This window comes from Hyaena hyaena, unplaced genomic scaffold (genome assembly GCF_003009895.1).
Source record: "Hyaena hyaena isolate Hyena2069 unplaced genomic scaffold, ASM300989v1 scaffold_7, whole genome shotgun sequence".
In the NCBI taxonomy this organism is placed as follows: Eukaryota; Metazoa; Chordata; class Mammalia; order Carnivora; family Hyaenidae; genus Hyaena; species Hyaena hyaena.
In genome coordinates, this window is record NW_024080639.1 from 1726969 (window position 1) to 1743501 (window position 16533).

The 16533-nt window shown below is 43.0% G+C and overlaps 1 protein-coding gene across 3 annotated transcripts in view; it reads right to left on the reverse strand.

The window, feature by feature from the left end:
- Positions 1-16533, reverse strand: part of FTO (FTO alpha-ketoglutarate dependent dioxygenase) — a 391330-nt gene that overhangs the window by 192500 nt on the left and 182297 nt on the right. For all 3 annotated transcript variants that reach the window (XR_005530153.1, XM_039241761.1, XM_039241774.1), the window contains exon 7: positions 12251-12370. Coding sequence is in view for 2 of the 3 variants with exons in the window: in XM_039241761.1 (XP_039097692.1) it covers positions 12251-12370 (120 nt within the window). In the remaining variant the exon portion in view is untranslated. The remainder of the gene's footprint in view (positions 1-12250; positions 12371-16533) is intronic.

Here is a 16533-nt window from a genome sequence, read left to right on the forward strand (position 1 = left end):
AAAAAAAAAAAAAAATTAAAAAAAAAAAAAAAAAAAGAATGAAGGTCTGGCAGAAATCTGTATATAAAGGTGGGAGAGACCACAGTGAACAGCCACCATTTACATTCCGAGCATTTACTCAGTGCTTCAAGTGGTGTGACTGACATGCCAAGGCGTAGTGGCAAATACGGGACAGCACGGAGTGTCCAAGCACTAATGTGGAGCTATTAGCCAAAGAATGGGGAGATATGCGTGGGAAAGAAGCCAGTCTCGTTCAGCAGTGGAAATGATAGATTACCACACCCGCTATCCTGAACTAAATCAAATAACTCATGAGTGACACTCTGGCTGTATTTCAAACTACTTTTATGCACGTATTTGAGTCCTCAACACTGTCGCCCCCACAAGGGGCAGTGGAGACATCCTTTCCTCCAAAACACAGTTCCCGTATCAAATCATCATCATCATCAAGTGAGATGGACCCTAGGTTCCAAATCAAGGAAAAGAATCTTAAAGGGTTTGACGGTGGGCAGAACCTGCCCTGATGGAAATCCAAAATTATTAGGCTGGTATTCAATTTGTGAGAACAAAAGACCTTGGTGGGCAAGCACACCCACTCATCCGTAATTCTCTTTCTGAAAATGTACAGTGTTGCTTCTTTCCCGGCCTCAGGATGCAGACGGGTCTTGAAATTAGTGCAGATAATCAAATTTTGACTTGCGTCCCCTTTGCCAATGAAGGCGATAAAATAGTTTTCATTTCAGTTTTAGTTGCACCTGATTACTACCCGGCTTTCCGTCACTAGGACAGGAAGGTGCTCATGAAGGGGGCGAAGGCACTGTACCTTGCAAAGAAATGCATTAGAAACGGGTCCCCGCTAATCTTTCTAATCTTATCTCCTACTACTGGACACACACAGACCACACTCCATCCCGTCTAATCGAGTTTGGGAGCAGATTTTGCGTTTTCCCACTACGATGTCTCTGCTTCTAGCATCTCTGAATATCTTCCACCCATCTCCATCTATCAAAATCCTTTGTATTCCCCAAGGCCTGTGTCGGAATCCACTCTCTCCTTTGATTTTGCTTCCTCTGAATCACTCACAACCCTTGTGCCTTATCAACCTGGGAGACAGAAGTCCTGGCTTTTTGTAGAACTTCACACTTACCTGCACAAAGTGGAGCAGACGAATGAGCAAATGACTAGAATGAAAAATGGAAATTTCTTTCCTGATGCCACTCTACTGAAATAGGTTGCAAATATTTTTTTGACCTATTATTGAAATAGGATGTCCAAATTTTTTAAGGCACCTCCCATAGAAATATGTGTGGAATGATAAAAATGCGAAAGAGGTAGATTCTGGCGTTTCAGATTTAAAAGATTAGAAACTCGGGGTCTTAACACCATGCCCTTTTTTATGAGAATATTCTATTCAATTTCCAGGGTTTGCAGACTGGTCAGTTTCTTTTAGGGCTCTTATTTGCACCCCCACCCAAAAGGTAATCAAGGTTCTTCTAATCTAGATAGAAGACAATATTGCCTAACTAAATGAATTAAGCCAGATTCTTTCTCTCATCAAAGGAAAAAAACTTAAAAAAAATTTTTTTTAATGTTTATTTAATTGCAGGCGGCGGGGGAGAGAGGAGAGGAGAGAGGGAGACACAGAACTCGAACCAGGCTCCAGGATCCGAGCTGTGAGCACAGAGCCAGATGCGGGGCTCAAACTCACAAACCACGAGTTCATGCCCTGAGCCGAAGTCCGACACTTAATTGACCAAGCCGTCCAGGCACCCCGGAAGAAAACTTTTAAAGACAGATCCTGAGAATCACAGCAGGGGTCATCTTGGTGTTACTCACGCCTCACTTTGAGGACACCATATATATATATATATTCACTCTGTCTCAGGACAGGAGGCGGATGGAGCACTGCAGAACGACCAGTCGGAAGACCTTTCTCTCCTCCTTCCTTCACAATCGTAGGCGAAAGGAGAGGCAAAATCTGCAGCCTCCAGTGGCTGCCGCACCGAAATCCTTTGTAAGACTCCGATCCCCCCACTTCGCCCAAAGGGCCAGCTCTGCCTCCTGGACTCAGCAATACCAGCTCTCCTGCTTGGGAAATTACAACCAAACTTTTCCCTTTGTTCTAGCAAAAGACTTCCTGTGAGAAAGCAGTAATCCTTTAAAGCTTTCCAGCCCAAAGGTCTCTCCTGGTTTGTATTCCCCCAACCCCGGCCCCCAGAGGAAAAGCTCAATCACATCACAAGGCGCTTCTCGGTTCCAAGCTGTACTGGGTCTCAAGGACTCCTGGTGAGGAAAGAAAACTGGTCATCTGAACATCCTTTCCTGGGATCTGTCTGAAGTGTAGACAAGCAGCGAAGATGAATATTAATATGCCTTCCATCATCAAAAGCTATTGCATACCCAAAGGATGATAAATATTTTAATCAGTTTTCAGCTTGTCTAGCGGAAGTCAGTTTACTCCTCAGAGATTTCCCTAGTTCTGTGCCCAAAACCTGTCCAGTACACACGGCTTTCCCTGTGTAACTTGTGGAAATTGGTAATAAAAAGTCCAAGCTGTATGGGAGAACTCATTTAATTTCTTGACAGTTTTGCTCTATTAAGTTTTCCGAGAACAGGAAAATCTAAAATATGAGGGATGCCAACAAAGGAAACAAAACGCCACGATTCGAAGTTCCAGAAGCAGTGTTGCTAATAACCTACTTACGTCTCACACTTACAACAATTTTTTTCCTTCATATTTGCATAAGTTGTTTGCCAGCGACTGCTCAATCTTCTCAGTGTAAATGCCAAAGGCATAAAACAGGACACTCTCATGCGTCCTCTGTACTCTCGATATTATTATTTTTTTAAATGTTAAAGGTGCTTGAGGGTATTGCTGGGAGGGTTACGGTTGTTTAAAAATTAAAACTAACCCCCAGAATATGAGGCAGGACCTAACATTTTAAGGAAATGTACAGAGTTAAAAGGGATTTATTAAAGGCCACGCTGCTTCGCGTGGGTGTGAGGAAAGGGCTGGACCGAAACACAGACCTCACATTGAGTCATTCCTTCAACGAGTAAGTTTCAGGGACCTACTGTGTACCAGACACTGTTCAAGGACTTGGAGAAATTACGGCGAATAAAACAGAGTCCCTCTCTCACAGGGATCCTATTAGGTAGAAGCAGACAATAAGCAAGTATCCTGACAGATGGTAGAGAGCGAGGGGAAGCGAAGTGGAGTAGGGCAAGGCACTCTCCATCACCAGAAGCTCTCTCCAAGGAGTGACATGAGCAGCGAGACCTGAATGGAGCGAGAAAGTGAGTCATGCAAATTAACAGGGGGACGGGGATGGGGGGGGGTAAGAATATTCCAGACAGAGGCAACAGCGCATGCAAAGACCGCAAGGCAGAAGGAAGCTGGGCATGTTCCTAAAGGCAGTGAGAAGGCGGGTGGAGGACGGGAACGGAGGGGAAATAATGTACGGGGTGGGGGTGGACAGATCCTGCCGGGCACCAGACCCTGGGGCAAGGAAGCTGGGTATCTGCCCATGATGGTGAGTTTGGGCCGGGGGACTGAAATACCAGACTTTATGTTTTAAACAAACACTCGGACATGGATGGACATAGGGTGGTAACAGCAGAGAGCTGATTTCTATAAATGATGGTGGTTCTTACCTAGACAGTAGCACAGAGGATGGCGAAAAGTGGCCAGTTCATGAATATTTCAAAAACAGAGTTAACCGGATTCATCGATAAATCAAGAGATCAACCAAGAGAACCCCAAGGTTACAGGCTGAGCAACAGGACAGTGCAAAGACTGACCTGTGTGATACGGGGAGAAAGGCTTGGGGATTATGGGAATCAAGAGTCTGGTCTGAGATATGTTAAATTTGAGATATTATTACTAGACAGCTAAACACAGCCCACCTTGCCCAACTACTGCTCAGGTCTAATCTTCAAGACATGAGACCCACTTGCAGCCATTGGAACATCCCACCACCTCCATCCGCTAAAAAATTCACTGTCAAGCACATGAAAAGTTTATGACATTAAATAAAATACAAGCCCTCTTAGTCCCCCAACATCTGTTAGAGATCTGATGCATAATTCTGGGTATTTCATAATGGCACATTTAAATTAATAATATTTAAAGTAAAGGGATGTATAATATCAGGCTGCCACCTGTTCTAAGTCTTCATAACCCAAGCAGATAAGCCTGAAACAGTAGAAGTTCATTGTGAACGTTGCCATAATAGTCCAGATTTTTACTTGAAGGCTAATTTTGTCAATCAATCAAAAACAAGTTGGAGGTTATCTGAGATTTTTATACAGCATCGAGGGAAAATTTATAAATGAGATCGTTACAGGTGGTTCCAGATGGGCTGAGATCACGTAGAGGAAATACAAAAAAAAAAAAAAAAAAGTCCATCGTAATGGACATGTTAGGGAAACGAGGGTGTTAAAAACATCATCTCCAAATGATCAGAGAGATACTTTCAGGAATACTGAAAAGGCAACATATCAAGTTTCCCTTGGTTTAAAAAAAAAAAAAAAAAGGTCATTCTTTCGCAGATGTCAACAAAAAGAGAGCAGGATCATGGTTATGTCACCCTTAATGCACGGAAGAGCCGACTTAATGTGTTCCCAGAGCTCTCTGGTAAGGCAGATTTTGGCACTAGGAACACATTTCTCCATAGAGACATTTTTGCAAAATATGGAAAGATTCCCAGCCCAGCCTCCCAAAGTATTTAGCCCACAGTGGGGTAGAAACACTACCAGAGGAGCACTGAGCTTCAGTTCATTGAATCCCTCTAGCTCCAAGACTGACCCCGGTTATAAAGGAAAAGAAATGAAGGGAAAAGGAAGGGAGGCTGTCACTAAGGGGACCTCAGTCAAATGACCTCTAAGGAAGGGCTCCCAAACTGAGGACTGTCTACACTTCCTTCTAAAACCACTACTGGCGACGCCTTGCATATGTGTGGTATTTTACGTGTTACGTACTTTTTCATTTGATCCCCATTAACAACTTTCTGCAGAAGGTTAACAGTTGTAGGGACCATACGTTAACCAACCTGGGGGAAAAAAAGATCCTATAATCTTGAAAATATTCTCAGCAGCTGGCACACATCCTTGGGAAATCTTGCTTTCCTTTCAAAACTGTAGGTCTGCTGATTTGTTTTTAATGTAACGTCATTCTTCTCGACAGGGACTCTTCTAGAATATCTCAAAGGTATTTATAATAAGATAAAGGACAGACCAGAGCTGATTATAAAGCCCCACTCCCCACCTCACCCCCTGGCCAAAAGAACTAGGAGAAATAAGGTACACAATTGTTTTACGCCACATCTTTTCCAGGGAAGAAAAACGGAAATTACTGACACCCCAGTCTGATTCACATCTGAAGTGCTGTGATGGGCTGCTCGTCGAAGGGATCCAAAATAAATTCCAGTGGCCAAGGCTATAATAGCACCCCGGGGGTAAAGTTACAGGAGCTGTACCCCTTTGCATCAACCTGAATTCTAGTGTAATTAAAATTATTTAAAACAACCCGATTTGTCTTTTGGGAAGAAAACAGAACATGTGTGAAATGTGCATGTGTGTGTGCGCAGACGGCTATCTGTGTGCATGTGGATTTAACACAGGCCAGCGAAATGTAGCTAAAGCCTACGGAATCGTGTCAAGGCTAAAACAGCAATCTCGGGCGTTTATTCCAGTTCTTCTCTGCGCACGCTAACAAGAGCTAAGAGAGGTGGCAAGTCTCTCATTTGGAATTTCCTGGCTCTCGTCACTCCGTCTCACCATCTTCGGTAATTTTTGCCTTGTTCCTATTGTGTACCGAGCAGAGGCACCTGAAAGATCCTCTTAACATTCCAGGGACGTAACAGGCACATCCTAGTCCTTAGTACCAATAAAGCTCAACTCTCATACGGCTCATGCAAGGGTTAAAAACAGAAAGTCCTACCCACTGGTTTGCTCTGATGTTCCCGGAGATATTGTCACTGGATGTATCCTCAGTAGAATTCTATTCAACACCTCTGTCTTTAAGTACAAAGCTGTAGGCTGTAGCAGCTTTACGAAACATAAGTATCCCTTTTTACTGCTGCACAGTATCTGTGTGTGAAATTCTCTAAAGGGGTTTAAGTATTTACCCTGAACACTATCAGACGGTTTCTAAAATTTTCCTTATCCAGTTGCAAAAACACTTCAAAGAGAATCATAAACATACTCCTTTGTGCTTTCGATGCACATTCTGTTTCTCAAGCTTAAGCCTGAATTCTCTTGGAATTGTAAATTTTTTTCCCCAAAAAGACACGATACACAATGCTCTTTTTTTTTAAATTCATTACTAAGTCTGCAGCAACTGAGGGGAAAACTGGAGAACTCTGTGAGAAATTTAGAAGGCAATCAAAGAAGGAAGCAAAACCTGTTCGAAATTCATTGCTAAATTACTCGTACAATTTCCCCTCAGATATTTTACTCTTTATAGAACACTACAGCTGTGGGGAGCAGCAGTGGGAGGGTGGGGAGAGAGGAGAGTGAAAGAACCAATCTTCAACGAACACCTTTAAGATAATAAAACATGTGAGCCAGGGATTTGTAGCCACTGTAGCCGAAAACAGTGCCTTTTTTTCCCTTATTTTTCCAAATTTCCAAAGCTAACTAGAGGGGTCCCCAAACTCAGTGTCTGTGTACATTATTTGAATTATTGGGTGTTCGTGACTGTTTACCTGCTTCCAATCTGTGCTTATCCCGAGCCACTCAGCAGTGGCCCAGTCCGAAAGGGGAGAAGGGACTTACATTTTAATTTAAAACCACCAGACATCTTCTACCAAATCCTAAGTGACTATAATGTATTCTGCTCCTAGATCAAAAATGCTAACACTGAAAAATGGAAGACAGGGTTATGTCTGCAAATGTAATTAAGCAGATACATTAACGCTAAAAGGGATACACACGCGTGTATATATAAATAGGAGTTGGTGACTTCACTATTAACGTGGACAAAAACATTAATATTTATATCGCTCTCTTCATCACACTCTCCCCTCCCCAAATCTTTCATCCTAGAAGACAGTTTAAAATGAAGTTAGCAGGGCGCCTGGGTGGCTCAGTCAGTTAAGCATCCGACTTCGGCTCAGGTCATGATCTTATGGTTGGTGAGTTTGAGCCCCGCGTCGGACTCTGCTGACAGCCAGCTCAGAGCCTGGAGCCTGCTTCCAATTCTGTATCTCCCTCCCTCTCTCTGACCCTCCCCTGTTCACACTGCCTCTCTCTCTCTCTCTCAGAAATAAATAAAACATTAAAAAATATATTAAAAAATAAAAACAAAATGAACTTAGCTAACTGAACTGTAATAGAATGGCAAATACCAGTATACTTAGTATGATTACAGCGTGTGAAAAAGCAGCCTTGTTCCTCTATTCAGTTACAAAGAATTTAATCTAACACATGGTGATGATAGCTTCATTAATCTCTCCGAAAACAAACAAACTCCACTTTAGCTCCGTCACTGCCTGTGACTGTGTAACTTATACCGAGAAAGGCTCTACCGACGGCAGTGGACAGCCACCTGGCCGCAAGCTCTCCCAGATGATTTACACAGGCCAAAATGACAAGCAAAAACAGATGACTCATCTCGAAATTAAACTATTATAACTAACTTGTAAAGGACAACCTTTACGTCCAGAAGTACATTTTCTCGCTGAAGACTTGAATAACAAGAAACTGCTAAGAGAATAAAACATCTACTCACTTTCCACATCTCCCTGCTCTCCTGTGCCAAACTTGTTAACACAAATGGGGAGAATTTAACATAACCCATAGCTTACCTAACATAATTGTATGTTGTGTTTTACACCGTTTCCAAAAGGATATATTAAAATGATCCCATCCTGGCTCTTACCCACTAAAGTCAATAAAAGTTGTTAAGGCCAACTGCCATATAAATGCACTGCAATCCCCCAGAAGAAGAACCGTTGAGACATGAAATGCAATTCAAAACATTCAAAATGATCAGGATCTACTCTTCTTCTACAAGAGGGAAGCAATTAAAAAGAAAAAAAAAAAAAAAGCGTGAAGAAATTTCTCTCCGGTCTATCAGTCATCAGTACTTCCGAAAATGTTGACTCCGGAAATCGTCCTAGAATATTTCCATCGGATTATACTACAGTGACCTTTGGTTTTTTTAAGGTCAAAAGGAAATGAATACATGTCGGCAATTTAAGGGGACATCACACCTAGCATTCTTTTTCGACTCACTGTGAATTTGATGGTGTTAAAAACATTTTTATAGGTAAAATAAATGTCAGTTTTGCAGAGTGTGATACCAGACCCTGAGAGACAAATGGCCTATCCATTGAATCTCTGGCTACAGCAAGGCTTCCTCACCTCACAGGAGACTTTGGCTTTTCATATTTCTCTTTACCCAGAAAGCAAAGCTTGTACACTTTCTTTCAAATGGTAACTCTCTCTTATCCTGGAGAAAGTCTCCTCGTAAGGCGCTAATCTCGGTTGTGAGGTGGTGGGCTGGGTGGAGAAAAGAAAAGAAAATGCACACTATTTGCACAGCGCTCTAGCATTCTAGTGCCTTCCTGAACTGGGAGCAAAAATGAGAGGAAAGGTAAGGCTAAATGCTGGGGTTCTAAGAAAGGGTTGTGCTGCTTTTGGGCTTAATGGCTCGTACATTCATGAGGTAATATTCAGGGGAAAATATGATATTTTATCAGAATGTCATTCAAATATAAGGTTTAACATTTACATCACAAGAGCAAGCCCGGAGTGAAACTATCCTCGGGGAGAGAAACGGCAAGAATAAAAGCGGTGCTTGCTGGAACAGGGAACGGATAGCAGAGGCCAGAGGAGCTTTAGAGGCAGTGGATGAAACTTCTCAAAATATGTGACTGGTTGTGACATGTGAAGCAATAATCATTAATGGAAGAAATGCGATTTCAAAGCACCTTTTCCGTTCTTCTATATCCAACCTGAGACGATACCTCTCAACCACAAAGTGAGAAAGGTAAATAAATAAAAAGAGGCGACACAGAGCGAGAGAGAAATCACAGCATGAGTCTCTTCCCTGGTACGGAGCCGGCCAAGGTTGCTTTACTCAGAAGCAAAAGGTGAAAAGGAATGTACCTTTCGCCTGGGGTTTTCTGTTTTGTTTTCACCAAAAGAGACCGATGCTATGGGGCAGAACAGACGAAAGGCACTAATTAGAGCAGTCTTTCCACAACACGCACATGATTTTACAACTTGAAAAGAGAAAGCACAGAGATAAAGAAGAATCATTTGTCGAGAAGGATCATGATTTTGAGTAATATATTCCCTGGAAGCAAAGCGAGTACATTCAGAAAGGCCGTTCAGAGTCGTCTAATTCTATAGAATCCAAATGTGCACCAAACACTGCACTTTTTATGTTAAATTGCTGTTGAATTTGTTAACCCACAACTGATTTCCTGTGTTATGGAATCTTGGAGATTACAGCTAACTTGAAGCAACAGGGATAATTCTTGACAGTTAATGGTACATTTGTATGCGTTTTCCTGAGAGGCCGGCATCTTGAGGCCTCAAACAGGTAGCTCAACAGTGCCCCCTACTGCTTGCAAGTGCGAACTCACGAGGTGGGCTGGTACAAAGCAGGAATGAACTGGCCTTATGGGGGACACGAATACCAGATGGCCCTGTGCTGACACAGCCGCAGAACCGTAGACCTTCCCAATGACCATGATCTTCTGTCTCTTCCAATAGCAAAAATAAATTATTATGAATTTGTTAAAAGCCATTTAGAGGGGCTTGGAGCCATGCTTAAATTTAATTTAGAAGGATCATCCCTCTTCTATTGGCCCAAACCTTCACTCTGCTGATAATGATCACCCCGGGGCTTGCTGAGGAGAGGCACTGGGACCATTGATTTCGCTTGGAACACTCAGTAATGCCACACCAACTGCGAGGAAGCTCGCTCTGGAGAATTCCCAGGATTGCTCTTCTTGGTATTTTTTATACAAGAGTTATAAAGTAAACAGAAGATATCCCATCTGACTAATGTGCTACGGTCCGATTAAAAAAAAAAAAATTACAACTAAATCTTCTAACTGAATTCACAATGAATATAATCAGTAAGCTCACAATACCGGAGCCTTCTGTCTAAAAGACCAAAAAAAAAAAAAAACCAAAAAACAAAAATAAAACCTTGAACAATAGTGCAAATATACATATTTATTTATTATTTCTTTATTTTACAAAATCAGTGAGTTTTTTTTTTTTTTTATTTCTAAGAGAGAGAGAGAGAGAGAGACAGCGTGAGCAGGGGAGGGTCAGAGAGAGAGGGAGTCACAGGCTGAAACAGGCTCCAGGCTCTGAGCTGGCAGTCAGCACAGAGCCCGACGCGGGGCTTGAACCCACAAACCGCGAAATCATGACCTAAGCGAAAGTCGGACGCTTAACCGATGAAGCCACCCAGGCGCCTCTTAAAATCAGTGAGTTCTTTTCTTATTAATTTGCCAATTCTAATATGTGGGGTCGTCAAATTACAATCCCAAAGTCCACCTGACGTCTTGGGCTCAGAGTCTGGCAAATAAAGAGGTTCTTCTAACTCAGATGTAAATGGCCAAGCTGAGAATAACACCGTAAAAAAAAAAAAAAGCCCTGGAAATGAAGCTGAATTTATGTATACATCCCATAAAAATGGAGCATACGCCGCACAGGCTAATCTTAGGAATAGAACTAACTAAGGAGATTTAAGCATGGACATTTCATTACCTCCAGCTCACTTTTACAATGCTCGGTTTTACACCAAGTCAGTTCAGCTCCTTGGCAGAATCCATTTTTGTGATGCTATTAGGACAATAAAAGGATTATTAACATTCCTTCTTCAGACACGGATCCATCGAAAGGCAGGATTTAAACATCTGAAGAGATGTCTGGAAAGCAAGGGTCCAGATTCTGACCTCGACGTTCAAACCAAGACCCCTCCAGGGTGGTGACTTGATGTTTTAGGGACCATACAACAGCGGTGGGACCATACAACAGCGGTGGGCCACAGCTACCCACTTTGGCAGAGCAGATCCTGGTTTCCAGCCCAAGCCTGAGTCTGTGCAGGCACCACGTCCGGGCACAGCAGGCTTTTACAACACTTTTCCACTGTGTTTCAAATGCAACGGTCTGGAGGCAGCACAGGGAGGCAGCGAAGGGCGGGACCCTCGAGCCAGCCTTCCTGGGTTCGAATCCCAGTTCCCCTCCGCTTATGAGCTGCACAATCTGGAGGAAGTTACATAAACCTTTTGTGGTTCACTCTCCCGGTTTATGAACCGGGGACCCATCGTACCTACTTTATGGGCTTGCCATAAAAGTTAAATAAGTTATACATAAAACATTCAGAATAGTGCCTGGTACTTAATAAGTATCAAATAAGAGCCCACCATGATTGCTATTATTTAAATTGAGACTTAATTCAAAATGGGCAAGTGGCCTCAATTTGCCTTCTAGCTACGCTTCTGACGACCCTCCCGGATCCCTTGCTCTGGCGCTGGGCTGCCCCATTTCCAGGCTCGCTTGTAGAGTTCCTGGAGCCTGATGCCCCTCTCCAAATGCCCTATCTGACCCTACGCCTCCCCATCCAAAGTCCCCAAGGGCAACATCTGCTGTTTCACAACAGTCCTGGTCCAGTGGCAGGAATTTAATACTCCCTCCTCTGGCCTGTGATTTTTTCTTTTTCCTTTTTAAATCTCTGTTACAGGCTTTCATTTTGGCCAATGTTAACACCTGGTGATATCCATGTCTCTCTCCTTGTTAAGCTGAATGTAGCAGTTAAGAGCACAAGCTACAGAGCCAGGCTGCTTGGGTCTCGATCTCCCTTGGCCACTTACTCCATGACCTTGGGTGAGCCACCTACTTTCTCGATGTCTCAGTTTTCACATCTATAAGTTAAGACTCGTAAGAGTTTCTACAGTTTGTAGGAAGCCCTTAGAACAGTGCCCAGTGCACCGAAAAATACAAAGGAATTTTAAATCTTATTGTTCCATTGTGCCTCCTGCCTTGTCACTTCCTAGGCATGTGTCCAGCACAGTGTCTGATATATGGGAAATACTCAGTAAAACGCGCACTGAACTCAAGTGAGCTTGTCCTGACAAAATCCTGGTCATTCCTTAGGAAGAGTTACCTAACTCGGTAATTTAGAATCATGAATTACATATTTGCCTACACAAATGAGGCAGCAGAGGAGTTACACAGCCCAGCATCCCAGAAAATACAGCCCCAGATCTCAGGTACTTACCACACCTTCCATCTTCTTCCATAATTCTTCCAGTTGGGTCATGGGTTGACACCACCAATCGGTGCATTTTCTGTATCGATTGCCTTGAAACCAAAACTGTCTCAGCCACTCGAACTCAACCTGTGGGCCATAAGGAGAAGGCAGTTGTTAAAATCCCCTCATGAGGGACAATCAAGGGCAATACTGTCACTCGATTCCCCTCCAGTGACTGAATTGCCATTGGGTGAGAAAAGGGGAGAAAAGCTCAGCCTAACCCATATAACTTGGGAGTCTCCAGAGCATTTCTGCAAAGCCAAGACAAAAGTAGTCTTAAGGGGCGCCTGGGTGGCTCGGTCAGTTAAGTGTCGGACTTTGGATCAGGTCATGATCTCATGGATCGTGAGTTCGAGCCCCAGGTTCAGATCCTCTGTCTTCCTCTATCTCTGAGACTCTTTTGTTCTTTCTCTCTCTCTCTTTCTGAAAAATATATAAACATCAAAAAAACAAAAAAAAAGAGTAACCTTAAAACTTAGGTCTACATAGTAGGACAGCCCAGCTTGGGCGGGAGAGGGGTTTTCCCATCACACTTATTAGCCAGACATGATGGGACTATATACGGAAATCAACAACAGATACTGGAAAATAAATAAATAAGTAAAAAATTTCAGGGAGCCTGGGGGGCTCAGTCAGTTAAGCATCTGACTTTGGCTCAGGTCATGATCTCACGGGGTTTGTGAGTTTGAGTCTTGTATTGGGGTGAGCTCAAGCCCCAGGTGAACCCCATTTCTCTCTCTCTCCACCCGCTTCTCTCTGCCCCTCGTGGGATTCTCTTTCTCTCTCTCTCTCTCTCTACCTCTGGCTAACTTGCGCCCTCTACCTCTCTAAATAAATAAAGAAACAAACAAACAAATTTTACAAAAAGGCAAGACAAAACACAAATACAGAGAACCTAAAGTATACAGCAGCCTGCACAATGTAGGACAGGGAAGAGAGAATCAGAATATGTTCTTTATTAAACACCTTTATTAAAGACTGATACTTCGAGCAAAACAGATACATATTAAGAGACAGCCAGTTTCAAGATTTCTTAGATTTAAAATAAATAAAAGAATGTACCATGGGCCAGGCAGAGCCGGTGAGAACCCTAGCCCTTATAACTAAACAATACAAAGTCGATTATGGGGTATCCACTAAACCTACAGCCATTCAAATTGCTACTGTTCAAGTCAGGGCAAAGAAGTAGAAAGAACAATGAAGACATTAACAATTGCTCTTCCTTCCTATGAACCTATAGGGTTATTATTAAGGTTATTATTTGCCTCCTCAGCATTCCTCCTTATACTCTAGCAAAACCCTGCTATTCATTTGGGTTTTGCTCACTCCCTTCCCCAGTCTCAGCCCATGTGGCCTGGGTAGAGCTCCAGCCCCAATACCAGGGATGAAGTGTACAACCCAAGTGTCAGCCAATCAGCCCACCACATGTCTCTGGTCACAGAATTAGGTATGGAAGCAATCGCGGTGTGTTCAATCACAGTAAGTCTGGAGACTATGAGAAGATTCAGGAAGAGCATTCTATAACCATTCCACCACCAAATGAGAAAAATGGAGACACCCCAGTAGGAAGCAACTGCGAGAGAAAAAGATAAAAACCAGCTGCTGGTGATACCACCTGGCTCTTCATCAAGCTATTCCTGAAGTCTTTTATTTATTTTTTAAACCTATTTAAATTTTCTTTAAGCTTTATTTATTTATTAGTTTTGAGAGAGAGAGAGCACAGCAGGGTAGGGGCAGAGAGAGAGGGAGACATAGAATCCAAAGCAGGTTCCAGGCTCCGAGGTGTCAGCACACAGCGTGCCGTGGGCTCAAACTCACAAACCGTGAGATCATGACCTGAGCCGAAGTCCGATGCCTAACCAACTGAACCACTCAGGCACTCTGAAGCCTTTTATACTTAAGCCAATTCTGGTTGAATTTTTGGTCCTTTGCAAATGAAATAACCCCAATATATGTAGAAGAGAGGCTGAGGAAAGTTTTGGAAGGGTAAGAAAGTGCTTCCTATCCATTTTCCAAATCTCCTAAAACTCATCTTCACCTTGAAAAAATCAAATTTTACGGTCAATGTACAACTCCATTCATCCCCAAAACTCTTTTGACCTCTGCCCTCTAAAGAAATGTTGAGCATTCACAGCCTAGAGGTTAACGTTGGGTCGTCTGACTTTTGCTAAGGAAACCGTGTTCCCCATACAGTCCAACTAGTACAGCTTTACCTGTTACCACAAAGAATTTCTCTATTTATCCATATTGAACTTTCACGAAGCCAACAAAAGCAACTTGTGAAGATTTACCAATGGTGAAAATGGCTCAAATAGCTAGCCTGAGAACACCCAGTCATGTGAAAGGGTTTCAGTTTACATTAACTAAATGTTTGTTTGATATGTAGAACTGATTTCAGTTAAAGCTGTTTAAACAAAAAAAAAAAAAAAAAAGGAATGTGGACAATATTAAGACAACAGTTGCTGACCCTTATCTGCGGTATGAAGAGACAGTTGGTAACAGCAGCAAACGGGACTGCTTTTGAGAGAATGAGCGCGAGGTAGTTCCACTTCTCTGAAGATGCAGATTGCACATTAGTTACCACAAGAAGAGTTCTAGTTAATAGATTTTGCGTGAAATTTGTCCCCATTATGGAAACAGCAAAGCACCACTCCCCTATGTCAGGGCAAGCTGTAAAGATTTGAAAAAGTGTTTCTATCTGGGGGCTGCTTATTTCCATTGGTGAAGACAAAACTTACAAGCCTTGGCAATCATGGTATCCCAGGAAGTAAAACAGACCATTATATGTAATTTCTTTATTCAACCTATTGGGGGACACTAGGGTCTAGATTTCAGTAAACTAAAAACTCAAAAGGAAGCAGACGGGCATACCTGGAGATTCTGCTATCAGACAAGAAAGCAAAGGAGGGGGCACCTGGTGGCTCATTCAGTTAAGTGTCCAACTTCGGCTCAGGTCACCATCTCACGGTTCATGGGTTCGAGCCCTGCGTCGGGCTCTGTGCTGACTGCCAATTCAGAGCCTGGAGCCTGTTTCAGATTCTGCATCTCTCTCTCTCTCTGACCCTCCCCTGCTCACGCTCTCTCTCTCTCTCTCAGAAACAAATAAAGCATTTAAAAAAAAAAAAGAAAGAAAGAAAGAAAGCCAAGGGGGAGGCGCCTGGTGGCTCATTCGGTTAAGCGTCCAACTTCAGCTCAGGTCGTGATCTCAGTCTATGAGTTCGAGCCCCACATCGGGCTCTGTGCTGACAGCTCAGAGTCTGGAGCCTGCTTCGGATTCCATGTCTCCTTCTCTCTCTGCTCCTCCCACACACACAGTCTGTCACTCAAAAATAAATTAAAAACTTAAAAAACAAAGAAAGAAAGAAAGCAAGCAAGCAAGCAAGCAAGCAAGCAAGCAAAGGAGGACCCCGTCCATTTTAATAAATCAAGACTTCAGCTTCCTCCTCAGATGCCCAGCTAGCGGCTGAAGCAGATGGTGCCATGATTAAGAATAAGGACCCGAGATGCCTAGGTGGCTCAGGTGGTTAAGTGTCCAACTATTGATTTCAGCTCAGGTCATGATCTCGTGATTTGTTTGAGCCCCGTGTCAGCTCTGCGCTGACAGCATGGGGCCTGCTTGGGATTCTCTCTCATTCCCTCTCTCTCTGCCTCTACCCTGCTCACTCTCTTGCTCTCTCCCAAAAATATTACATAAATAAACTTAAAAAAAAAAAAAAAAAAAAAAGGAAGAATAAGGGCCTTGGAGCCGGTTCAAAACTGGGCACCAGAACTAAATGGCTATGTTACCTATAAAATAAGGATAATTACCTAATAACCACATAGATTTAGAGTGAGGATTAGTGAGTTAATAAGGAACAGCCTACTATACGCAAGGCACTTGCCAGATACTAAGAAAGCAGATTGAACAAGGCCATGAGGCCTAGAACTTACTGTCCCCAAGGATCTCACAATCTGATAAAATTTTCTTAGCAAGAAAAGTTTTAACATCCATGTCGATTCATGCCCAGCGCCCTTCCACTGAGGCCAGTCAGTAAAGTTCAACACTGAGCACTTATTCCCGGCAGAGTTTTATTCATGAGCTGAAGTACTGCCCAAGAGATACAATCTTTCTGGGCATCAAATCCACTGGCGTGTATTTTATTCAGCTCCATGGCCTGACTTTTTCATTTCAGTGTTGTGGGCAAAAAAACATTCTGGGATTTTAAGCAAATGTCACCCTTGCCACTTCCCCCACTGCCCAGAGACGTCAT